Genomic DNA, 26,225 nt, shown 5'->3' on the forward strand with positions numbered 1-26,225 from the left:
AAGGAAGCCAAACCCACACACAACAAACTTGAACTCTGTTGAGTGTCTCTCACCTAGCGCTGCCCGTCACACCGTTGCTGGTCCCGTTTCTCACAGCTCTAATGTCCTCAGGGCTCTAGGGGCTTGCACAGTGTTGAGTATCTTTGACAGAAGAAGAGGAAATATGGAGGGAGGGAAAACAGACAGATGAGAAGAGAGGGGAAGGGAAGAAAAGGGTGAAGGGAGAGAAGGGAAGGGAAAAATAAGAAAAGTGAGAAGAAAGGAGATAAGGAGAGAAAGGGGTGGAAGGGAGAGAAGGGGAGAGAGTAGAAAAGAAGAGAGGTAAGAAGGCAGTGATGAAGACAGAACAAGATGCTGGAAGTGGGGAGATAAACAGCCTAGCTCATCTCTTTGCCTGTATCAGTAGTTTCTAATGAGGAGTGATTTTGCCTCGTGGAGAATGTTCTGCAATATCTAGAGGCATTTTGGTTATAACAGCCATGAGGAGAAGGTCAGGGATGTGGCTGAACATCCCATGAAGCACTGTGCAGCTAAAAATGTCTGTGGTGCAGGGCTGAGAGACTGTATCCAGATCCAAGAACCCAAATTCCACTCCTGAGTCTGAAGCCCCGTCCTCTCCTAAGAATAGAAGATTATGAGTCCAGTTTATGACAGTGTGGCTTCACTCTAAAGAAACTCCACATTCGTTCTCTCCTGCAGACCCCACATGCAGTTTAAAGATAGAGATAGGACAGAGACCTTTTGCAAGATTTTTATGGGAAGAGCCACTGAGGCAGAAGTTTTTAGTAGTTCCCCTCCAAGATCCCATAGCTAGGAAGTTTCTGAAATGAAATTGAAAGCCAGGTATGTATGACCACATTTGGCATTTGTGTGTGTATGTGTTTGTGCGCGCGCGCATGTGTGTGTGTGTGTGTGTATGCGTGCATGCCTGTGTATGTATGTGTGCGTGTGTGCGTGTGTGTGTGTCAGAATCCCTTATCTCCCACTCTGCTCCCAGGTAAGTAGCCCATCAGGAACTCAGAGGTCAGAGATTCCTGAAGGCCACAGAGGTGGGGCACATCCTTCTGTTCTCAAGGTACCTGTGATTTGTTTCAGTTGAATTTAGAAAGACATATAGACACGTAGAAGACTATCATGAAGAAAGGAGATGTTATACTCACAATCCCCTGACAATTTAAAGCATAACATGCTCCATGGGTGCAGGGGAACAGAGATTGGAGTCAGCATAGGTCAGACACAAAGGTAACAGTGGAAGCAGGGGCAAGAAGCCTCATTGTGACATTGCAGGAAGGAACAGGTGAGTCAGGGGACTCAGACTCACACTGACTGGCTGGTTGCTTCGGTGAGCATCGGAGGGCAAGGGAAGTTTTTCTACAGTGATGGCTTGGGAAAAGTGATCTGGGCAGGTTGATGGTTAACTGGAGTATGACAATCAGAAAAACAAACAAACAAATTAAAATAAAAAAAACAGCTTTGGGGTATGGGCCTTGTGTTGGCTGGCTTGCACTGATATGCACATTCCAGGACAGTAGTTTTGTATCTCCAAAGACTGGCTGGCATAAGAGCGACTGACCTTCTGAAGTCAGCATGGCCCCTAGTATCCAAGATCAGAACATAGAGAAGATATAGTCACGATGCCTGTCAAAAGCCAAACACTCACTGTGGTCTCAACCCACATCCAACTATGGACTCTTGACTTCCCCATTCAGCTTCATATAAAATCCAAGACATAATCAAGTTAAACAAATAACAACACTGTTCTATTTGATTCATAGCTGTGAGGTCCTGAAGCCTTTGAGCCTCCAGCTATAATGTGACCCTAAAAAATGGTTTAATCTCATCCTGCCTTAGATCCCTCAGTGAACATGGCAATAAAGCCAGGCACATGGTTGTAATCCCATAATCCCAACTCCTGGGAAATTGAGATAGAATGATTGCCGTGAGCCCAAGTCCAACCTGAGCTGATATATTGAGTCTTAGGTTAGCCTGGGTTATACAGTAAAACCCTATCTCCAAAAGCAAACACACAAATAAAACAGTAGAATGATAGAAGCATTGTCATTGGGTGAGTGTCAAGACTGAGTTTAGGACAGGGCCTAGTATAGAGTAAGTGCTTAAAATTTTTTATAAAATTTAATTCTGCCAAGCATGATGTTGCACATCCTTAATCCCAGCTGCTCAGGAAGCTGAGGCAGGACGATGGAGAGTTCAAGGTCATAGTGATTCTGAGGCCAGCCTAGATAACTTAGCAAAACCTGTTTCAAAATAAAATTTAAAGGAGGGCTGGGTCATAGCCTAGTGATAAAGTACTTGCCTAGCAAACTGATAACAACAACTATAATAGTAATAATAATAAATAATGCCTAATGCAAAAATAATGTATGTTAGATTACTGATAGACTATTTTATAATTCTTCTATAGCTACCAGAAGTAGTAAGGGCATTAGTACAACCACTTTATCCAGTACTTTTCTACCCATAGAGTCTTGATGGTGTCATTACTCCATACAGCACAACCCTTCCTATTTATTTTGCCACTGCTTCTACTGTCATTTTTAATGAAAGAGCCACCCCTCTACCACTGGTAATTTTACCAAGAACAGGCAGAACCTTCTTTTTTGGGGGTTTTTTTGTTGTTGTTTTTTTTTCTCTCTCTCTTATCTTGTTTGTACTCTATTCACTCAGAGGTAGAGGATGTAGTGGGTGGGAGCTGATGAGGCTGTGGAGAGATTCTGTAAAGTCAGAGGGCTCTGGTGTAGCCATCTGTGGACATGCACTTGCAGCCCCACCGATGGGTGCACCCCCAGAATCAAAAACCAGGACTGGTCCAGTTATTTGCACATGTTCATCAGTTGCAGCCCTGTTTGCCGTAGCCTCTGAGACAGGCATGTCCTTTGTCGGGTGGTGTAGAGGGTTTGCTCTTTCCTCAGAGTGTGGACAGAGTTCTCCACCTCTGCTTCTTAACGTGGGACAAGCTGAGCACAGGTGGGATCTCTTCCCTGGCTGGCACTGTCCCTTCCCATCTTTGTTTAGGGATTCATTTCAAGTTGGCTCGAAGCCCTACCTGGCCAGTGTCATACTGGAACTCCTGTGGACTCTTGAGAAGAAAATGAGTGGCTGGGAAGAAAAGGGCCTGAACTTCCAGAAACATGAGCCCCTGCTAGGGAAAGGAAGTGAAGAAACAGCCCATTTACATAGAGAAAGTGGCCCCAGGGCTCCCCCTTTGCTGAGCCTCATCTTTTTTTTTTTTTTTTTTTTTTTTTTTTTTTTTTTTTTTTTTTTTTTTTTTTTTTTACTTAACAACACTCTTTATTTTGCTTTTGTTATGAGTTAACTCATTTATTGTAGGCCGTGGCTGCTCAAACGGTAGCACTTCTACTGGTCTTTCAGTTTCTTCAGTCTTCTGATGGCTGATTTGATTGTGATAGCCAAGGTGGTGGTGAAGGTCCGGGACCCGCCAGTCACTGTTTTCATGAAGGAACCACAGTGCCAGGTGACTGTGGCCCACATCATTATCTTGGTCTTGCCACAGAAGAAACAAGGATCCTGGTGTGCTGGTTGGTTTCAATTTTTGTCATCATTTTCTGGAGAGAGGCTCTACAATGATCCAGACACTCTTGGTGCTTTTATCCATGTTGGTGAGACCTAGGCTTGATGCTGGAGAGCTGTTGCAGGGTTGGTCGCTTTGTCAGGTAACATGGACTGTCCTGTTTGCACTTGCGAGGCCCGTCTATCCATCCACACCACACATCGTAGCCAAGCTGTTCTAAACTGATGATAAATCCAGTTCCAGGGCGGACAGGGCGCAAAGTGGGGACCTCGCACTGATCTCAGAATCCAAGGTCCGGGGCCGGATCTTCCTTCTGGAAGAACGATGGCGTTTCCCCTACGGCGACTGTTAAATAAAGCAGGGTCTTCAATTTCTTCGTCCAGGGAGAAAGGAGCGTTGGTCCAGAAATCAACAGGAAAGGGGCTAAGAAAAAAGGGGAACGCCTTCCCCATCTTTTTAAATTTCCCGCACCCCACTTTCTCTCCGCCTCCCCACACGGCCTCTGCTTCCAGCAGCAGCTCGAGGATCCCGCACAGAGAGGCCGCTGAGCCTCATCTTAATTTGGAACCTTTTCACAGTGGACCTTTTGCAAGGATGACAAGTTCAAACTGAGCTGCTTAAAATGCTTGGAGCAGAAGCCTAGGGACTTGCAAATCAACCTCAGAAAGAGAAATTAGCTATGTCTTGTCTCAGAACTCCCAATGCTTGCTCCAAAGTAAACACATAAGCTATGCTGGCGGGGGAAACACAGCCGTTTTTTTCTTCTCCATTTTAGAAACGCCATGTGTGCGTTATTTTAAATAGGCGCCAGTGCATGAGGCCCTTTTAACAAGATTGAAAACAGATGGGGCCTTAGGCTATTCGGTAGCTCTGGAAAACTAGCTTGGGACGTGCTAAGCCATCCCGTGTCCAGGAAGTGCTCATTTGCTTGTTGAAGCCCAAGTTCAGCCAAGCCTTTGGGTCCCAGAGAGCACGTGTCTGCTTCCTGTGGCAGGTGTGTGTGTGAGCCAAGGAAAGGAAGTATCTCCTCTCACATTTTCTGTGTTTGCATTTAGTTAACCCTTTTCCATTTCTTCACCATCTTTCTTCTTTTTCCTCTCTCTCCTCTGCTGAACATCCTTTCTGCCTTGGGTACATTGTCAAAAGCACCCCACCTCTCGAACTTTCCATGTGACATAGGGAAAGGACAATCGATAATTCACTTTGAGTCTTGGATGCTGTTTCTTATTAATACAGGTATCTTGAGAAGCCTGAGCAGGCAGGGGTGACTGTCAGGACAAAATTAAGTCACTCATAGACTCAGTGACTCTTAACTATCAAACTCCACCTGGCCTGCTCACTAATGTGCATCTGGGTTTGGGGCGGAATCAAACCCTTATCATTACGAAATTCCTTTAAAATCAGAGGTTCTGTGCTTTAAAACCAGATTCTGAAGTTTTATATTGCCAAGAGTAGTGGTATTGGTGGTGTTAATGAAGGCAAAGAAGGAAGAATTGCCATATTCATTGGCGAAGATGCTGGTGGGGATGGCAAGGCTCATACCATTGCACAATCTGCAGAATAAAATTCCATATCCTCACTGAGCTCCATAATCTCTGACCACATCTCTTCCCCATGCTTCCTCATTAGTCCAGTTCTGGCCTGTCCAGCTTCCCTGCTGGTCTGGGAATTTGCCACATATATTTTAGCCTCAGGGCCTTTAGACTGGCTGGTCTTCTGTGTGAAAAGACATGCCCCACCTGTGTGGTTTGTTCCTCCCTTGCTTTTCTCACTGGTCAAATTCCAGTGATGCCCCCACTTTGACATGACACTCACCACCCCTACATACACCGGCTCTGTCTTCCTATCAAGGTTTGCTTTTCCTCTCCATCCATGTTAATGGTCTGTTTCCCTCTCTACAGCATAAGCTCCATTAGGACAGGAGTTAAAACCTGTCACCAGTTTCTGTCCTTGGCAGATGTCTTTGTCACTGTTCTGTTGCTCTGAAGAGACACCATGGCCAAGGCAACTTTTATAAGAGAAAGCATTAATTGGAGAGTTGCTTGTAGTTTTAGAGGCTCAGTCCATTTTCATTACAGTGGAGGGCGTGGAAACATACATCGGACTGCAGGCTGAGAAAGCAATGCTGGACTCCTGAAACCTCAAAGCCCACTCCCAGTGACACACTTCCTCCAACAAGGCCACACCTCCCACTCCTTTTAATCTCTCTCAAATGGTCCCACTCCCTGATGACTAAGCATTCAAATATGTGGACCTCCCTATAGGGGACATTCTTGTTCAAACCACCACATAACACTCCCTGGGCCCCCATAAGTTTATAGCCACGTAACCATACAGAATGTATTTAATCCAACCTCAAGAATCCCCATAGTCTTACAGTCTCAACATTGTTTCAAAGTCCAAAGTCTCTCCTGAGACTCAAGGCAATCTCTTAACTGTAAGCCCATGTAAAAGAAAAGGCAAAAGGCAAATCACATACCTCCAACATAAAATAGCACAAGGTACATATTGCCATTCCCAAAGGGAGGGGAGGGTACATAGTGTTTCCCCACAAGAAGCCAGACCTAAAACCAACAAGGCAAACTCCAAATTCTCCATCTCCATGTCTGATGTCAAAGCGTTCTCAGATCTCCAACTCTTCCCAGCCTTATTAACTGCAATAGCAAAGTAACTAACTAATGTGAATTAGTTAAATGAACACATTAATAATGAATTGGAGAGGTCCCAGTAGCTGTGTGACCTGAGCCCAGTCATGTGTCCTCTATGTCCCTCAGCTTTCCCACCAACCCATGAGGACACTAGATCGTTAAGTTACTGTGCTAAGCAGCTTAGGTGACATCTGAGACCACTAAACTTTATTACCTGATATTTTACTGTGATGTGCAGGCTAATAACATTCGTGACCTTCACTGCCTGGCATTTCTCCTAGGCAACTATTATGCGCCTTTTTCTGGGGTGACACGAATGAATGTCCGCCTCAGATAAGGACCAGACACAATTTCACCCAAGTTTAGCTCAGCAAGCCAGTGAATTTATCAGAGTTACTTCTGGGGGCATGGATGCCGCATAGGCAACATCGTGACTAAAATGCCCACCCCAGCACAGGCAATAAATGATTCACAAACCTGCCTCTTTAGTGCTCCCTATCCAACTCCAGGTGGTAGGCAGCTCCACCAGAGAGTCTCCTCTCCATAGGGGTCTTCTGAATCTCAAGTTTCTGAGCCTCCCTAGTCTCCTAAGTTTCTTTTGCTTCCTAAGTCAAGGAGGAAATGTATGATGCAATCGCTATGTAATAGCGCTGGCCTCGCAGCTTAATTCACTGAAGACTAAATGGTGTGGATAAGCACGGATGCTGCCTTCATTTTGCAGGCCACAGGCAGGCACAGAAAGACCAGCCCTCATAAAAACAATATAACAAGAAAGGGGGATAATGTGATCCATGGCGTGGCATCTGGCTTGATAAAATGTGGGTGTGTACCATGTTGAAACTTCAAATCACTACTGTCTGTTTTGGTTTAAATATTCCATTATTTCAACATTTAGGAATGTTGAGTATTATTTTTTTTTCAGTTTTCTTAAATATTTATCTTGACATGTTTTCATGTATTTATCTTTCCCCACCTTTCTTGTCATTTCCACATGTGTATATACACACACATTCTCTCTGTCTGTCTATCTCTCCCTCTCCTTTTCCCTCTCCCTTCCAGCCCCTGCCCTTCCTGCTCAACATTCTCACATGAAGAAATAGTCTGATTTTCTAGTGGGCAGGGGGTACCTTTGATCAACACATAGTAGTTGACCCTGTGCACTGAGAGGACGTCACTGGGCTATGCGGTACCCCTGACACAGTGACCTGTGGCTTCCCTGTGATGCCAAGCCCTGTTCCCAAGTAGGACCTCCTCATCTGGAGAGGCAGTTGAGCCAGGGCACAGACTTTTCAAAGCCTCCTTTGTCTACAAGGTGAACCTGAGCTAGTGAAGAGAGCTCAGCCTCAGATGTTAGTTAGCTGAGGAAGTCACAGAGCCCCTGGGCCCTGGGAACTAAAAATACAGCCTGCATTGGGAAATGGACAGGAAACAGCACTGCTAGCTGAAGGCCTTGCAGAGACTCAGGCCTTGGCACCTTGTCAAGTGCTTGCCAGCACCAGGGCAGGAAGAACAGGGAGAATGGAAGAACCGGCAGGCCAGGCCTTGGCTGATAGATGCTACAGGTGGATGCACAGAAGATGGCAAAAGTAGAGAAGACTATAGGCCAGGGGCCAAGCCTGAGTCTGTACATTTGGCCCTGCAGTATGCACATTAGAACAGAAGTCACCTCACATAACAGCCAATCCTTGGCACACCATAAAGTGTCGTTGAGGTTTGTGTCCTTGAGGAAAAGTCCCTGCCTTCCTGAGTGCCAACTCTGACATCAGCCAAGTTGGCTTCTGCGCAACCCATGTCAGTCACTGAGTTATGGCTGTCCTACGCCAGGCAGTCTTGGGTCACAGGGTAGGACAGCAGGCCAGAGGGACTCAGTCTCTGTACTGTAGGGGTCTTGTTTTGGTCGGAAGACAATTAAGTATTTCTTAGAGAGGATCTTAAGTATTGAAGTCTGGAGTGAATTATGTTGTAGTTTTGGTTTCAGTTACACAAGAAAACTGAATGTGGAGTATAGCAGGGTACTTTGAAGGGAGACCACCTCTGGGGGCACCACTGAATGGCCTGAGGATGCTATCATATTGGGAGCCCAGAGACAGGCTTTGCTATGGGGGACAGGACTTGAAGCTCAGAGGTAGGGGACCAGAAATGGTGGGAAACAGTAGAAACTAACTATCTCGAGACTCTGTGAGCCCCATAGGGCTTGGTATTCTATACTTAGTTCTTTAAAGTTATTATTGCCAGTGTTTGTCCTTTGCATAAGTGTCTTGGCTGTGAGGGAACGTTGGACCTGGGGAAGGTCACTGTGTGTACAGAATGCTGCTCTCTATAGAAGGAATTTCACACCCAGTTTTGCTCCTGGAAATTTGTAAGACATCAATCTTTGTATTGGATTTGAATGAAAGTCTGATGATAATTGGCTAAAGGACTCAGAAATACTTTAATCATCCCTTAGCAATCACTGTCACCCCACTTCAGGTCACTAAGGTAACGAGAGTCTTAGCAAACCAATGGTAACCTCTGGGTGCTCAGTGCTCCCATGCAAGTCCCCTGCTATAAGCTCCAACCCCAAGCACTGAAGCCTGTTATCTCCTCTGTAATCACAATTATCCTAACAACTTCCTTTTCTACATTTATTTATGTATATGGGTGCTTTGCCTGCATGTCTCATGTGCACCATGTTTGTGCCTGGTGCCCATGGAGGTCTGAAAAGGGCATCAGATCCTGTGGAACTGGGATTACCGATGGTTGTAAGCCACCATGTGAGAGCTGGGCCACCTGGGAACCAGAAACTCAAGATAATGAAGATGCTCTCCATCTGATACATGGCTGAGAAGACAGCTGTGGAAAGAAGAATGGATGATGGAGATAGCACCTTTGAAACAGCAAAAGGCAGAAGAAGGGCAATGAATTCAATGGCCACACACTTAGATCCACACACCCTCAGGTGCAAAGTCTGGAAGTCAGAACACACACAGCATTGGCTCTATCCCTGGCAAACAGTCACAGGTGTGCTGAGAAGCTGCTGGTCAAACAGAACAAGAAAGGCAGAGTGTCACAGTAAATGGCCATTGGGAAATGCCTGAACTCCTCTCTTCCTTGAGCATAGTATCCATCTCCTGTGTACCTGTCTGTCTATGTCTCTCTGTCTCTCTTTCTACCAGACGCACAAATACCTACTGCCCTGTACCAGAGCACACACCAAGTAAGAATCAAGAGAACAAGCTGCACTAGAGATGTCTCCACTAACTGACAGGAATTTCCAGAATCTTATCAGCTAACCTTAGATTCCAGACCAGTCTGTCTGCCAGCATCTTGCCTTTCTCAGGCACTCTGGACAACATCTTTTTGTGTCGAAATCTTCCTTCAGTCAGGCTTCATGGTCAAGGCTGATAACTGCTACCTTCGAGTTCCCACACATTCTTGGTTTCTTTCGTACATTCCAGTCAGTCATCCAGTTCCAAGCCTAAATTTCATTCTTTCCCATTGATCTGTTGGCCTGATACATCCTTCAACATATTATAATAATCACAGCTGCAATCTACCCCCCTTCCATGCTGTCATCACCATGATTATCATCGCAAATGCAATTATCAGTAAGGAGACACGAAAGAACCATGCTTTCAGGCATATTATCTTCTTGGCTTGACATCCTTGTCAGGTATCAGTGTTCATGAGAATATGGCCAGAGGCCTTACAGGAAATTGAGTTCATTCTATTTCTATTCCTGTGTGTGTGCACGTGCATACACATGTGTTCTTGCATGCATACATATCTCTTTGTGCTTTCTTGGAACAGGACATGTTCCTTCTCTCCTAGAAGAATACAGTAGAGAATTTCTTGGCAGATCTGATTCCAGCCATATGTATTATCTGTACCAGAGCTTGGATATTACAAGGGCCCAAGATCAAACCACTACTCTCTCAGAATCTTTTCCTGCTTAGATCCATTGTTTGTCTACTTCCTAACACAGATGTGATTGCATGGTTACAGTTATGACCCTGAAGCTATGGAGTGTCTTGGAGAGTCCAGTTTAAGCCAGTCTAACCGCAGGACCACATAAGCCCTCAGAAACAGAGAACTTCCTCTGGTGAAAGATAGATGTATCAGAATTAGAAATCAGAAAAAGTCTGTTTTTCATTCCAAGCTGGGGAGTGCAGGGTTGCGGATGTGACTAAGTTGGCAGAATGTTTGACTGTCATGCAAAAGTCCCTGGGTTCAATCTCAACACTATGAACTGTGTGTGGTGGTACATGCCCACAGTTTTAGCATTTTGGGAGGTAGAGACTGAAGGACAAGATCAGTGTAATTCCTGGCTCTCTCTCAAATTTGAGGGCAGCTTGGGCTGTTTGATACCTTATCTCAAAAGGAAAAGGGAAGAAGGAAGAGGATACAGGATGACAGGAACACCATCTTAAGTAGCACACAGATCAATGAAATGGCACTTCATTCCTCTGGTGACCAAGGAATTCTCTCCATATCTCAGAGGCAGCTTCTTCCCCGAATCTCTCAGTCAGAGCCCAGCTGGCCAGCACCTTGCCTTTGGCCTTGTGCAACACAGAACAGAAAGACCAGCCAAGATAATCTAGATTCTGAATTACAAAGCAATGAGATGAGTTTGTGTTGTCTCAAGTCCCTAAACTCACAATAATCTGTCCAGCTGTAGCAGATGAATATGATGTAGAAGGGCATGCCCACTCCTTCCCCAGGAATTCTAAAGCTTCATGAACTGAACTCCATTCCAGCATTCTAGCTGCATTCCGCTGTACTTACCAATGAAGTCAGTATCCCTGCAACAAATGACATTTCACCATTCCATTACCTCATTACCCTACATCCTCACCTATGCTTTTCTTCATTGACCCTTATCTTGAGCTTTCCCCCCTACTATTTGCCCAGAAATACTTTCCTGATCACTCTTATCTAGAATCTCTGGCAATATAGTCCCCAAAGGTAAGTTATTTAGCAGATGTAGGACCCACTGTTAGTAGGCAAGAGTTCTCTAAAGGAGCAGAACCAATAGGTGTAGCTATTGTAGGAGGGCACTTATTAAATTGGCTTACACACCAGGGCCTAGGAGCCCAACAATGGCTTTCTGCATACTGGAGAGGCTGAGAAACTGATGGCTGATCAACGTGTAAAACTTGTTGCCTCAGCAACACCAGTACAGCACCAAAGGTCTGAAAGCTCACTGAAGAAATACTGATATTGAGTCTGAGTTGAAAGAATGAAGAATCTGGGATCTGATGGCCACCAAGGATGGCATCAGCAGCGACAGATGTACTTGCTCAGGGAGAGGAAGAAGAAGGTGAACACAGGTTTCTCATCAGGTCTCTTAGTTCATGGACTGCCCATTGGAAAGACCCACCCTGAAATATGGTTATCCCATTGTTTAATCTTCTCCATATATGTCCTCAGAAACATACCCAGAGATGTGTCTCCCATCCAAATTCCTTCAAGTTGATCATCAAAATCAAACATAGCCCCACTCACATTCAAATTATGAAACTAATAGTTTATTAAAGAAGTGTGTTTTAATATCTACAGTGTGCCAAAAATGACCTTAAAGCAGTGAACAATTCTTCACAAAGCATGTTCTTGCTTGGTGTGCCTTTCTCATTAGGGTTACTATTATAACAGATTTTGTTTTTCTGGTAGTAACTGAAAAATTCTGGTTGAGAAAGAGACTATATAAAAATGAAAACGCCTATGGAGATAATTGACTTCACCAATTATAGTGTTGCAGATTAAAGATAAAGCAAATTAAAGCTAGGTAAGAGTGAGACCCTAGCCTAAGGTCAATGTCAAATTTCAGTCTTAGAGCTCTCATTCAAAGTTCAAGGCTGATCTCTCTCCAGTGTCTCTCCCTGTCTTCATGCAGATGTTTAATAAAGATTATAATCAAGCAGCAAAGCTCTGGTGTCATTGGCATCAATGATGGAAACATCTCCTGGCAACTTTTTAAAGAATAACAAAATACTCATAAACCTGTTTATGCTTTATACAGCCCATCTATAGATCAAAGAATTAGCACCTACCTTTCTTAATGATGTATCTGGTTCTTAGGACTGTATCACACAGTTGCTTTCCCTCCTAAGATAGAGTTCCAACAATCAGACTTAACTAGTCCCTTAGGAGGGACTATGGAGATGGCCAAGCAAGTATAAGTGCTTGCTGCTCTTTTCAGAGGCCTGCATGCACATTGGGTGACTTAAGACTTCCTCTCACTCCAGTTTCAGAGACCCAACATCCTTTTTTCGGCTTCTTCAGGCTCCCCTACACAAGTGAACAAATACACCCAAAGAGATTCTTTAAAATAAACCTTAAGAAAATAAAGGAAAAAATTTTTTATGTGCCCTAAGTAGCAAAAAATAGACAGAAAGTAACTTCATTATTCGCAAGAACATTGACTTACGTTTGCAGTAAGGCAGAAAGGAAGCTAAAATGATAATGTTTGGAACTGGGGTGAAGCTTGAAACTTCATGTATAAAGTCAAGAGATTTCTTCTGGGATGTGTGAGCATGGTAATAGTGGATGATACACACATTTATCCTCAGTCAAGGTGATAACTCAGTAAAGGATGAGCTTGCTTCCTCACCTGTTCACCTCCCCTAACATTTAGAGACCACATTCCATTGCTAAGGATTGATTTCACATGGCTGATGCTGAGAAGGAGTTTTTGATGTTCATTGAACCTTTGAAAGATGCAAATCTTTGAGAGAGCTAGCCGCAACAATGGGGAGATAGAAAGCCAAGCATGTCCGGTCAGCCATATCATTGACCAATGTTCTCAAGACAGAACATTTGAAGTCAACTGGTGGCCTGGTGTCTGTGTGTATTATAAAGTGGGCATTTAGGAAGTCTATAAATGAAAGAGACAGAGTGGTCACCCTATATTGTCTTGGTATTTTCTCCTGTTTGGGTGGCTTTCTTCTTATACAATTGGTCACTGTCCAGACTCCCTCCAAAGTGACAGCAACAGAGACAATTTGAAACAGACTTCAGGATAGCATACAACACAGAATAGGACAGAGAATTTAGGGACTACTGGCATAAGCTTGTGACCCCAGATACTTGAGAAGCTGGGCTCAGAGGATCACAAACACAAGGCCAGTCCTTGAACTACCTAGTGACCGGTCTGGGCAACTTGGTGAGACCTTGTCTCAAAACTAAAAGGAGATCAAGATATAGTTCAGTGGTAGAGCACTTAGTGGTCCGCATTCTGTGTCCCATACTGCCACAGAAAAAAAGCTAGAGTGTCACAAATGAAATAATTTGGTATTTGACAAAGGTACAAATGTGATTCTATTGAGAGAAAAAAATTTAAAAATGAAAATGAGCATTTCAGCAAATGGTGGCAAAATGCTGCTTAGCCAAATGAAAAAGTCAGAACTTGAGCCTTCGTATCATAACAAAAGTTAATTCTATGTGGATCACAGGATTAAATATGACATATAAAACTAGAGCTTCTAGTAAGAAATGTTGCAGGATATCTTTATAATCTTCAGATATACAAAGATTTGCACTAACAATAATGAAAAAGCTAACTATAAAAATCATTAAGTTACACTATGCATATATATGTGTGTATGTGTTTTACATTTTAAAACTCAGAAGGTTAAAAGATGCAACACAGAATGAAAGAAGATAAATGCAGATAAATACATCAATGATATGTTTATATAGAATATATTTTTATAATTTGTTGATTTTCGAAATTTTCACAGTAGAATATTTTTAGCATATCTATAACATATCAATAATATTTACAAACAAATACAAACGTGGCTAAGATTGGATTGGATACTTCGCCAAATTGTGTATCTGAAGTTCTAATTTGCACCAAGAAAAGTATCCAGTGCTTCTAATCATCAAAGAGATGTAAACTAGAGACATAGTGTTCATTATCCTAGCACCAAAGCAGGTTAGTCTAGGAGTAACTCAACCCTAGGACTAAGTCTTGAGAATCTGATTTGTATCACAAGGTCTTTACACTGTAACCATCAAGCACACAAACAGTTCCTAGGCCTGTGTGGGTTCTGCAGGCTTTTGGACCTACTGATATTTGATGTGCTGTTTCATTCCCTAATCCCCCAGCCTTGTGTATTTCCTTTTATGCAGGGTCAGACCAGCGCTTGGCCACAGACCTCCAGATCCCTCCTTATGGAGTTCTTTTTCTATGTAGCTCTATATTTTCCTATATACTGCCTGCAAATTCTATCCACAGTGGCTCTCCTGAGTGTCAGTCTTGAGGTGATGACTGAACTCAGTGTGAGTCCTCCTTTGCTGCTGGAAACTCCCTCCAAGCAATGATCTTGGATGATTATAGGGATTATTGCATCACTTCTGCAGGAACCCCAGTCCTGAAATACCTACTGTAGGATGACTGAGAACTGAAATGTATTTTGTCTGCTCTCCTTGGCTAAGATGGGACTATAAATAGAGTCTTGAGTAGTTTATTGTAGTCATGAGCCAACGTCTATGTATTAGTTGCTTTCCCCATTGCTTAGCCAAATACCTGACTAAAAGCAAGTAATGAAAGGGAAGAGTTTCATTTTTTGTTTATGACACGAAGGCATAGTTCATCATGGTGGGAAGGCATGGTGGAAGGAAGAGCCCTTGGCAGTAAGAGCAGAAGCACAAGGCTCTTTGCTCATGTCTGGACGGATCAGGAGGCAGAAAAGAGAAAGCCAGCACTGAAACTCATTTTCTCCAATCATCTTAGTCCAGGACTCTAACAAATGGGATGGCTCCACCCACATTCAGGCTAGGTCTTCCATCCTCTGTCACAGCTCTCTAGAAATAACACCAAAGACTCATCCAGAAGTGTGTCTTCTTGGGGATTCAAAATTCAGTCAAGTTGACAGTGAAGGCAAACCATTACACATTCTCTGTATTTTACATCTCCTGTCGCACAAATGCTTGAAGATATTACTGCTTTTCTAGTTCTATCATTTGGTTTTGGTTTTTGTGAAAAGGTTTCTCAATGTTGCCCTGGCTGTCCTAGAACTTGCTCTGTAGACCAAGCTGACCTCAAACCCAAGGCTCTGCCTGCCTCTACCTCCTGTGTGCTGAAATTAAGGATATGCGCTACCACACCCAGCAGTTCTACCATTCTGGATGCCTTAGATTCAAATTACTAAGACAATGAAATACTCGGAGATAATCCTAACTGCAGCTCTTCACAGAAGCCCCGTGTCTCAGCCACATGCTAATTGTCTCAGAAGTTTGAACCATCACAAAATCTTAGAGGTAGATATTATTTATGTTATCTCCATTTCACAAGTGTTAAAACTGATAATTTAGAGGGGACTTAATGAAACTCATTGGCTAATACATTGGGTAGCTTATATACACAGGTAGCTTGAGAACACATGAATCTGTACCACAAGGCCTAAGTGTAGCATTCTTTTTAATCACATGAAAGACAACTGAAGAAAAAAATGAAATTAAAATGTTAATTAGTTCAGAAATTTTAAGTTGCTCTTAAAGTTTGCAAAACAGGTAATTACTATATTACAGAGAGAAAGGGAGAAAGAGACTGTACATGTTTCTATGCACGAGTTCTCGTGGAGATGATAGAGCAGCCTACTGACCACATTGACCTCTGGAGGTCTCCTCTGGCTTTGCCTGCTATGCTGAAATCATATTCATTTCTCAGTTATTTTATTTGTCTCCTAGGTTTGCCATGGAACAGTAACACAAACTGGGAGACTTAAAAGAACATAGCTTGCAGATCTAGATGTTAGATAGTTTTCTTCAGATTTCAGCAGGCGCTCCGTGCCCTCAGCTTTGGGGACAATCTTCCTTGACACCCTCTACATACTAGTTTCTCCTGGCCATTTTTGCCCATGGCTTCATCATTCTGGTGTTCATCTTGTTCTTCACGTGACTTCTACCTTCTATTTGATTGTCTCAGTGTTTGTCACTAGAATTCAGGTTCACCTAAATCCAAGATGATTTCTTCAAATAGTCACATTAATTACATTTGGAAAAAAACTATTTCCTAAAAGGGCTCCCTAATGTACCGGGATTAGGACTTGGTATATTATCTGGGGAATAGCATCTGGTCCACTGCAGTTTCTATGGGAACAATGATATTCTTCTAAAGTGACCACTGTCTTAGATCCTACAACAGGAACAGAGAGCCGTTTTGATGGAGAGGTGCTTGGGTACCTCTGTGTTCATTTTCATTGCTGTTGATGCTTTAGAAAGTTAAATACAGAGGAATTCCCTTTTTATTTGCTTCCTAAACTCTCTGTGTGTGCTATAACAGAATCTTGTTGCCTTGTGATGCAGGCATTCACCTTCTCTAATTGTTTATAATCCATGACTGGGAAATAAGTCTAGACGTGAAAATCTGTACAAGACCAACATATAACCAACCTTCCTTCCTTCCTTCCTTCCTTCCTTCCTTCCTTCCTTCCTTCCTTCTTTCCTTCCTTCCTTCTTTCTTCCAACTGTTATTGATTCTTTGTGAATTTCATATCATGCATTCCAATCCTACTTATCTCCCCTTCTCAAATCTGCCCACTGCCCTTGAAACCTCCCACCAAATTAAAACAAAAATTAAAACAAAACCCAATGTCCAAGCAAAATAAAGACAAAAATTAAAAACAACAACAACAACAAGAATCTTGTCATGGAAGCTGAAATATGGCCCATGGAGATACACAGTTACCCTTTAGTCCATCCATGTTTACTTGTAAGCATTCATTGCTGTGAGTCATTGGTCTGACTTGAGGTCTCTAGTGTCTGCTACACCACTGATACAGGGCTTTCACTAGGGCTCCTCATGGATATCCTGTTGTCCTGTGTCATGGAGGCACACAAGAGATCAGGCCTCTATACTCTGGGCAGTACACTAGAGATGACCTTGTTGCTGGGGTGGCAGGTGAGCCAGCCATAGGCCATGGGAACAGAAGAACTGACTCTGCCCATCCCCCTCTTATGCTCCCTGTAGCAATCAGGAGAGAGGATCCTGCTCCTTGCCAGGCCAAAACAGTAGAGCTCACCCTAGTAATATGAGTGAGGATGGCCTGGATCTGGGGGCCTAAGAGCTGGAGAACTGGCCCTGCTCCTTGTGTAGGTGCATTGGATGAGCTAGCCCAGGCAGTTCTGGAGAGCTCGTCCAGGTGGTGATGATGAGGGAAAGTTGCAAGCTGACTAACCCAGCTACCCCCCAGGCTATGAGTTGGCCCACCTCAGTATCCACTGAATCTATGAACCATTGGGAGCACGTGAAGGAATGAACCTTACTCTTAACTTTTCTATCAAAGCCTGAATAGTTTTTATTTCCAGGAATTTCTTTTTCCCTTTGGGCAGCAAGACAACTCCTGGATCTGTACCTCTCTCGGTTCATTGCTTTTCTTCACATATCTAATAACCAGCTCTCTTGTTTTGCAACTTCCTTTTAACTTCTTTCCCTGCCACACACATGCACTAGCTTTTTTTAAAACTCTCCTTGATGTTGCCAATTAAGTATTTTTGAGCAATCTGGAGCTGAATTTGGAAGGCATCAGACATAATAGCTAGGCTATTACTACAGTTTACCAACGTGGGCTCATTAGCAATGATCTTTTCTTTTCACCTTGCCACAACATAATGAGGTTATTAATTAGAGCAAGAAACATAAGTGTTCTTGACTTCCCTTAATACCATCTGGAGAGAGAGTCAGGCCCTTTGTCATAGTTCCTCATAAATAGCTTCAGGGTGATACGTTTAAATCTTTACGAGGTGATATTTTCCCTCACTAAAACCTCGTTCTCTTTAAACACTTTTTAAGGTCCATATATTACTTACTTTTGCTGTGCTAAAAAACCAAAAGTGGCATATAGAACCAATTTATTTTGACTTACTGCTTCAGAGTAGGAGTTCACTATGATGAAGAGAAGGCGTGGCAGTAGGCAGGGATGGCAGACAGAGCAAGAAGCTGAAGGCGCACATCCTCAGCTGAAAGCATGAAGCAGAGAGAGAAAACTGGACATGATGTGAGGCTCTAAACTCTCAAAGTCCACCCCCAGTGACACACTACCTTCAGCAAATCTATACCTCTTCATCCTCCCCCAAACAGTGTTACCAGCCGGGACCAAGAGTTCAAATATCTGTGCCTGTGAGGGACATTCTTATTCAAAGCACTATAATCCCTACAATCTCCAAGCATTAATGTGGCCTCGTGCAACTTCAGGGAGAGGTAATAGAGTGTATATGGTCTATTGTACAATCCCTAGAGAACACTGCCTAGGGTTAAATCTTTGACTTTGCTGCCCATTGTGTGATATCCTGCATATAGCTAATCTCTATCTTCCTCCACTTCCTTACCTGGACCAGGGTTACACAGATTTATGTGTGTGAAATCCTTAGACAAAAATCTTACACATAATGAGCAATGAATATGAGAACAGTTAGGTTGGTTCATTACATCCAAAGAAAGGCTTTTGGCTGTTTCCGTGAACAAGGCACTTTAGTATTATTACTTTTAAATGATAACACTATCACCAAAATTCATAGGCTCACAAGAGAACAGTGCCAGGTGTGGGATACCTCCTGTTCATCGGGAGTATCCAGTAGAGCCCCACAAACAATAGAGACAATTCCCATTACACTTGGTCACCCCAATGAGCTTGATGTTAAGAACCCATCGCTGAAGACGGTACACAGTTTTGTCACAGAACAAAAGAAACAAAGCTGATACCAAGCTAGAAGCTTCCTCCCTGCTAAATATCTTTCATCATGCCAGAGATGCTTTACAGGCTATTGAAGGAGAGAGAGAGGCCACCAAAAGTCTTACCTAGTTGTGAATTCTGTGAGCTTCAATAACAAACTGCTGATAAGATGTGCCCATTGATGCCATAGTGGCATGAAGACTATGTGGGTAACCAGCTGCCTTCTGTTTGGATTTAAGATCACTCCACAGAAAGGAACTTATACCTGATACTGTAAGTCTGACCAGGAACCCAATGACTGGAAAGATCATATACCCTAGAGGGAACCCTACTTTTGTTGTTCTCAATGAAAACAGCATCAATCTGCCTTCTAAATTCTTAACCTTATATTCATAGATCAGTGTAGCTCTCACCCATCATTAGATATGATTCTTATTACAGGGGACATCAGTTAACACAGAGACTCATAGTTAGCCAAATTCCAAGCGAATGTGGCTGTTGAGTGCCCAAATCCAAATGGGGCATCCCTATATCACACTCCCCTAAGATGAACATCATAGAAGGGGGTAGAAAGATTTTAACAGTGATACTGTTTCTGTACATGATAGGGCCATTGTACTCGTGAGCTCACAGCAGCTGGGGCTGCCTACACACGATCTACACAAGATCAGGCCAATCAACATTACATTATGGATGGTGGAGGGATTCATGAGGACCACACCCAGATGAGAGCTATTGGCAGTTGATGGCAACTAAGGGGAAAACAGGTTTTTTTTTTTTTTCCAGAAGTGTGCCTCATGGTTGGTTGTCCATGCTCCAGTGACTGTTATGAGTATATGTGTGAGTCTATGGCATGGGATCCCCTGGAGCTGGAGTTACAGCCACCAGATGTGGACTCTTAGAATCAAACTTGGGTCCTCTGCAAAAGCAATAACACTCTAACTACTAAATCATCCATTCAGCCCCATATCTGACATTCTTAAAGAACAGATAAATACAGTTAAACTTTTTAAAAATCATAGTTTAAAATCTAACCTACAGTACCTCAGAATGTGAACTTACTTGGAAAGAGAACCTTTAAAGAGGCCATCAATCAAAAATAAGGTCATTAGAGTGAGAAGCTATATGGTTGATGTCCTAATAAAAGGGAGGAATTTAGATATAGGGACAAACACTGAGAAGAGATTCAGGGGAAATGGTGCTCTTCAAGCGAAGGGAGGAGGCCTAGAGTAGACCCACCTTTAACAAGCCTTCAAAAGAAACCAGTTGAACCAGTACCTTGATTTTGAACTTTTAGCCCAAATCTGTAGAGTAAGTTCTTGCCATTTAAACCACACAGTAGGGGAGTCTTTATCACAGCATTCTAGAAATAAGATAGTGGTAGTCATAGCAATATGTATCTCCAGGGAGCATACAGTGTGGCCAAAGATACGCATTATTCCACAGAACTCTGATTGAATGCAATGCAGTTTCACTAATGCCTTAAACAGACGAGGAAGCACAAAAATACACACCAGACAGGAGTATCAACAGAGTTCTCCATCTACTGCTTCTGTCCCCCTCCCCCTCTCCTGGTGATTGTGATATATCTTTCCTTCTTCCTTCTCTCATCCTCCTCCCCCTACTCTTCCTCCTGTTCTTCAGTTTCTTACATTCTGGTTTCCCACACTTCCCTAAAGCAGCTCGTAATAAATATGATCCCAAGTAGCACCCAGGCTTGTACATTAAAGATATAAACTACCTATAGGCTGGGGATGTAGCTCAGTTGGCAGAGTGCTTGCCTAGCATGCACAAAGCCCCCGGTTCACAGCACTAACAAAGTCATTGTGGTGCATATCTGTAATTTCAGCACTTAGGGGGTGGACATAGGAGGATTAGAAGTTCAGAGTCATTTTCTGCTGTGAAGTGAGTTTGAGGTCAGCCTGTATTCATTTTTGTACAGCCCTATGCCAAGAAACAAAACAAACAACAAAGAGATACAACCCCCTAGAAACAAACTTCATGTCTTGTGTCTTAGCTAGGGTTTCTATTGCTGTGAAGAGACACTATGAGCATGGCCACTCTTATAAAGGAAAAACATTTAATTCAGAGTGGCTTACATTTTCAGAATTTAGTTCATTCTCATCATGGTGCAACATAACATCATGAACGCAGACATGGTGCTGGAAATGGAGCTGGGATTCCGACATCTTGATGTTCAGGCAAACAGGAAGTGGAATGTGGTAGGAGGCCGTTGCTAAGAGAGAGATATTAGGCAGATAATTTCAAGGAGTCCTGTTACCTGAGCCATGGAATCAGCGGTGCGGGGCTGACAAACAGCATATCACAAAACTGACTGCTCTATGGAAATCAGCCTGCTAACAGTGGCGTCTTCTAGTCAGACTGAGAGTGGCTGCTTCCAAGGAGGCAGAAACAAATTGTGGTTATGACAGTGGGCCCTTGAATCAGAAACTCTTGGCTTCTAACTGATGTGCTCATCGTGTGGTCCTGAGCACGTCACCTGCCTCTCGGCTTCCTTTTTCAAAGAGAGATAAAAAAATTCCATTGCTAAGTTTGAGATGAAGCCTGAATGTGCACTGCATAATAATAGAAATATACAGTAAACACAAGCATCCTACCCTGGTAGTGTTTGATGCCTCGTTTTTTTTTTTGTTTTGCTTTCTCCTCCAGGCAGAGTTCTCTGAGCTGAACCTGGCTGCTTATGTTACCGGAGGCTGCATGGTGGACATGCAAGTTGTGAGAAATGGCACCAAAATCGTGAGGTAAGCAAACCTGAGCTACAGAAGCCATCTGAAAAGTGTTGATAAGAAACCTCACAGAGACACCTTCACACAACCCTCCCCCTGTACCCCGTCTGCTGTCTGTGTGCCACGTATACATCCCTGCACCAAATGATTTCCAGAGTCCCAGGTGCCCCTGTAGCAGAAATGATTAATGGCACAAGCGCATGAGAAGGAACGGTGATGCCCAGGAGGCTGGTTGTTTTCCCTTTTTTTTCCAGACCTGAGTGTCATACCTTACTCATTTAGACCCTCACACATTGGCCTGTGCATCTCTTTCCCAGTACCTAGGGATGATTCCTCCAGCACAATGCCAAGCCAGAAGCTCAATACAATTGAGGCAGAATTAGGAAAAAGAATTCCAAACCTACACGTCCGTGCAACTTTAGAAAGATATAAAAACAAAAAATTCTTGAGAGTAGACAGAATTAGGAAGGTAAATTTTTTTACTGTAATAACAGAGTGGTAGCTTTGAAAGAGCTATGGTAAGGATGCCTTCAGAGTAGTGAAGAAAATGAGGTGCCAGCCTTCCATTCCACCCCGAGGGAAACAGCTTACATGAACGCTGAACGAATAAAAACCAAAGAGCAGATCCTCGCTAAGGGAAACTCAAAAGTATTTAAGGCAAAGAAAAATGATCCCAGAGTAAGGTAGGCTGAAAGAAGTGAAAAGGAAAGAAGAGAGTGTGTGTGGGTGGCTGTTGTTTTTAGGTGATCATGATAATAAACTACTTGCAGGGTAGGAATGGTGATTATAAAGTGCTCTGTGTAGGTAGGTAAAGAGACTCTTCCCTGTTCTACTGACTACCCCATTGTGTTCACTCTGTCAATGGGCATAGCCACGGAACTGCTGTCCTGCTTCCTAGTTTATCATATTCCTGTCCCTGAAGCCATGTCCTTGTTTCTTCTTTGCCCAGAGGTTCCTTGGATCTTGTAGTGGAGACACACTGTCAGAGGCAGTGGTGGAGTACCAGTCTAGCAAGTTTGATACAAACCTTGTCTAATAAGTACTCATTCACCAGGAAGCTACAGCTTGATTTACAGTAACACGTTTCTGTTGCTCTGTATTCTGTTGCTTCTATTTCCACAAAGAACTTAAGGTTCTCGTATTCCAAGAGATCAAGATGGTGGCAGCAAACTACTGCTAGTCTTCTCCATCACCCGTCTCTTCTGTTCTGTGAAACAGTACCTAGATAATTTTCCACCACAATGACCCCTCTCTACCTCATTGTCTGGGCGGTGTGTGCAGCTGACAACATATGACCAGCCCTGGTCTATTGGGCTGTCAGCTTGGACTCAAGGTGAGACAACAGGACTTTCTCACAAGACTTTTTCTAGAGCTCTTGGTTAGCAGGCACATGTGTTTTGCAGGGGCTACTGAATGGCTGGGGTAGATTTCCAGAGATGCTGAGCTGCAGGGGTAGACGTCCAGAGATGTTGGGGTAGACGTCCAGAGATGCTGGCGTAGACGTCCAGAGATGCTGGGTTGGTACTGTGGATGTCTGGAGCTGCTGGTGGCTCTCTGTCTCTCTGGGTGAATGACCTGCCAAAACTAAAGCCAAAGCAAAGGAAACCACAGCCAAGAGAGACAGTGACCTGGTGATGTTACTCAAGACTGAGTCTACACTCTTCCTCAGACTTGAGCCAAGAACAATCCCTTTTAGTTGAAGCCAGTTTGAACAGTACATGCAAAATTCATGAATTTTTATTTATTTAACAAACACTTTTATAGTGTTTCCTATGTGCTAGGCGCTGTTCCAAGCACTTACCATATATTAACTCATTTTATCCTTTCAACAACCCCATAAGGTGTGTGCTATTAAATCACAGTTTTATAGATAAGAAGGTTAAAAAACCAATGGGTTGTGTAATGGAATCCAGGTGTCCAGCCAGTGAGAGGTGGAGTTCAGCCAGTCTGACTCCAGAGCCTGTGTGTGGCTTCTCTGCCCTGATTGCCCTCTTTAATAAGAGGGAGAGTGTTGCATAGAATTGTTTAAAGAGGTGTTAAGTTCCCCTGTGAGCAGTACGTAAGAGGACAGTTCAGCAACTGTTTGAAAGAATCCAAGAGTCTGACTTATAGACAGGATCTAGGGGAAAGGTCATTACCACTTACTGATGGATCCCTGTGCCAAATGGAAGCTTCTCTGTCCCCACAACCCTATAAGATAGACCAAAGAAACGAGGGGACTGTGACATTTGGCGGTAGGTATCCTTCTTCAGCCTGGGTGAGGGCATTGTGTGACTGTGGGTAACACCTTCTCTGGAACACTTAATTCTAACAACTACCCCCAGAGTTCAGTGAGGGATAGACAAGGTGGTATGCGCTAATCCCTCAGCTGTGTCTAGACCAGGATAATCCTTAAATTAAATGCGGCAATTATTAGCCCATTTTACAGAGGGAGAAACCAAGTCACAGCAACAGATGTTCGCTTGGAGGCATGGAATCGCTTTCCTCATCATACTTCTAGAGCTTGGCAGCACTTGAATCTGAACCAGGCCTCTGATGCAATGCCAGAGACAGCCCCAGGTGTCTCTAACTCTCTACAGTTCCCTTTGTCTTCCTCCCAGCATTTGTTTCCACTCCCCCAACCCCAGCACAGGTGGACTCCAGTTCTCTAGACAGAAGGCAGCAGGAACCTGAGATCCAGGTTAGTCAGCGCTCTGTCACTATGATGAGATTACCTAAATTTAATCCACTTAAGAGAAGGCAAGGTTTATTTTGGCTGGAAGATCCAGATGTTTTGGTCTGTGGTTGCTTGGCCCTATTGTTTTGGAGATGGTCGCATCCAGTAAATCTTGGTGGATATGTGACACAGAAGACATCACCACCTCATAGTGCTTGTGGAACAAAGAGAACAAGAATAAGAAGGACCAAATCCCAATGTCCTTCCATGGCACAGGCCAGTGACCTAACTTCCTTCTACCAGGCCCCACCTGCTGAAGGTTCCACCACCTCCCAACACCATGAAGGGCTGGGGACCAAATTATGAGCATGTGACCTTTAGGGACAAATAAGATCCAAGCTCAAGCAAGCTTTCTGCAGGGGCGGAGCAAGGACAGAGCTGATATGGGTTAGTCCAGTGCTGGTTTCACCTCTGAGTCCCCAACTCCTCACCTTAAAGGGCACTCATACAGCTTGTGCGGCTTTGTGAGCACCACATGATATAGTGTATGTGAAAAGTTTAGTTTATTTATTCCATAAATATTTGTTAAGGACTCACTATGCTCTGGGCACCATTTCTGAAACTGGGAATTACATCAGAAATTGTATGAGGTGAAAGACAGAATTCACCTCTTCTTGACTTATTTAAATACAAGGACTTTAATGAAGGAGCCATTTATAGAGGAATGTTTGGGCTGAAGGGATGGAGAGGGGACATACCGTCACAGGTAGAACATCCCAAATTTAAAACTCTTAGAGTTTTTCATGACGTCACAAGTGGAAACTTCTGCATGGTTAATGTGTGTTTAGTACACAAAATTATGGAAAACTATTACAGTACATTACCCCCAGCTACTTATATAATGTGTATCTGGAATACAAATGAATTTTGTGTTTAGACTTGAGTCCTGTTTTCAAGATATGTAAATATGCAATACATGTAAATATATGTAAATATTCTAAAATCCAAAACTATCTGAACTGCAAAAGGTTTTAGCGCAGCCTAGCCGGTCTTCTTGCAGGCATGGTCTATGGTTGAGCAGCGGGCGTCTGCTGGAGTTGGGGGCTGGGACACAGTGTTGAGTCCAGGAGTCAGGAGAGGGAGGCCAGGAGGTGGTTGTCTGTGGAATCCACAAGAGGCATCGTGGGGGTGGAAAGGGAGGCTGTAGCTGGTGTTGTGTTGCACTAGAGACAAGTCTGAAGGATTGGCTCTGCTTGGGGACCAGAGAGAGCAGATAAGGTCTGCTGGCAGCCTTCTTGGTCTTCTGGAAGGCATGGCCTGTTGTTCTTCACCTTAGCTTTTGAGACAGGGTTTCTTAATGAACTGGTCATTTGGCTGAACAGACTGACCAAAGAGCCCCAGAAATCCTCCTGCCTCTGCCTTCCAGTGCTGGGATTATAAGTGCATGCCACCACGCCCAGCTTTTTAAGTAGGTTTGGGAGATCAAACTGAGGCTCTCTCATACTTGCAAAACAAGCACCTTCCTGACTGAGCTATCTCCACAGCTCAGGTGTCCTCTACTTTACGGGGTCCTGATAGGAAGGTGTACCCAGTTCTTGATCTGGTATATCTGAGAAGTTCATAGGCCTGGTTTTCCTGATATGATTTAAACATGCCCGTGGCTCATATATGGTCATATGGTCATATTGCAACCATAAAATAGTTCCAATTTGCTTTATATTCTTACATATATTTATAGGCTAAGACCCTTTCTACTTTTAGGAATAAGTCATTTATCAGTGTGTGCCTTGTGAGCAGTGTGTACAGACTGTGTTGCTCTGTGCCCACTGTAGACCATCCTGCCTCTGTGTGTCTAGTCAAAGGCTTCCTTAGTACATCAAATTACAAAAACCAACTATACAAAACAACCTCCAGGCGAGTTGCATAACATATATGTGAAACGCAAATGAATTCTGTGTTCAGAGCAAT

General features: G+C 43.5%; 1 protein-coding gene across 2 annotated transcripts in view; it reads left to right on the forward strand.

Moving 5' to 3' along the window:
• Syn3 (synapsin III) overlaps window positions 1-26,225 on the forward strand; it is a 376,504-nt gene that overhangs the window by 68,683 nt on the left and 281,596 nt on the right. For both annotated transcript variants that reach the window (XM_057757481.1, XM_057757482.1), the window contains exon 4: window positions 21,525-21,616. In XM_057757481.1, coding sequence (XP_057613464.1) covers window positions 21,525-21,616 — 92 coding nt within the window. The remainder of the gene's footprint in view (window positions 1-21,524; window positions 21,617-26,225) is intronic.

Source organism: Chionomys nivalis, chromosome 25, assembly GCF_950005125.1.
Source record: "Chionomys nivalis chromosome 25, mChiNiv1.1, whole genome shotgun sequence".
Classification (NCBI taxonomy): Eukaryota; Metazoa; Chordata; class Mammalia; order Rodentia; family Cricetidae; genus Chionomys; species Chionomys nivalis.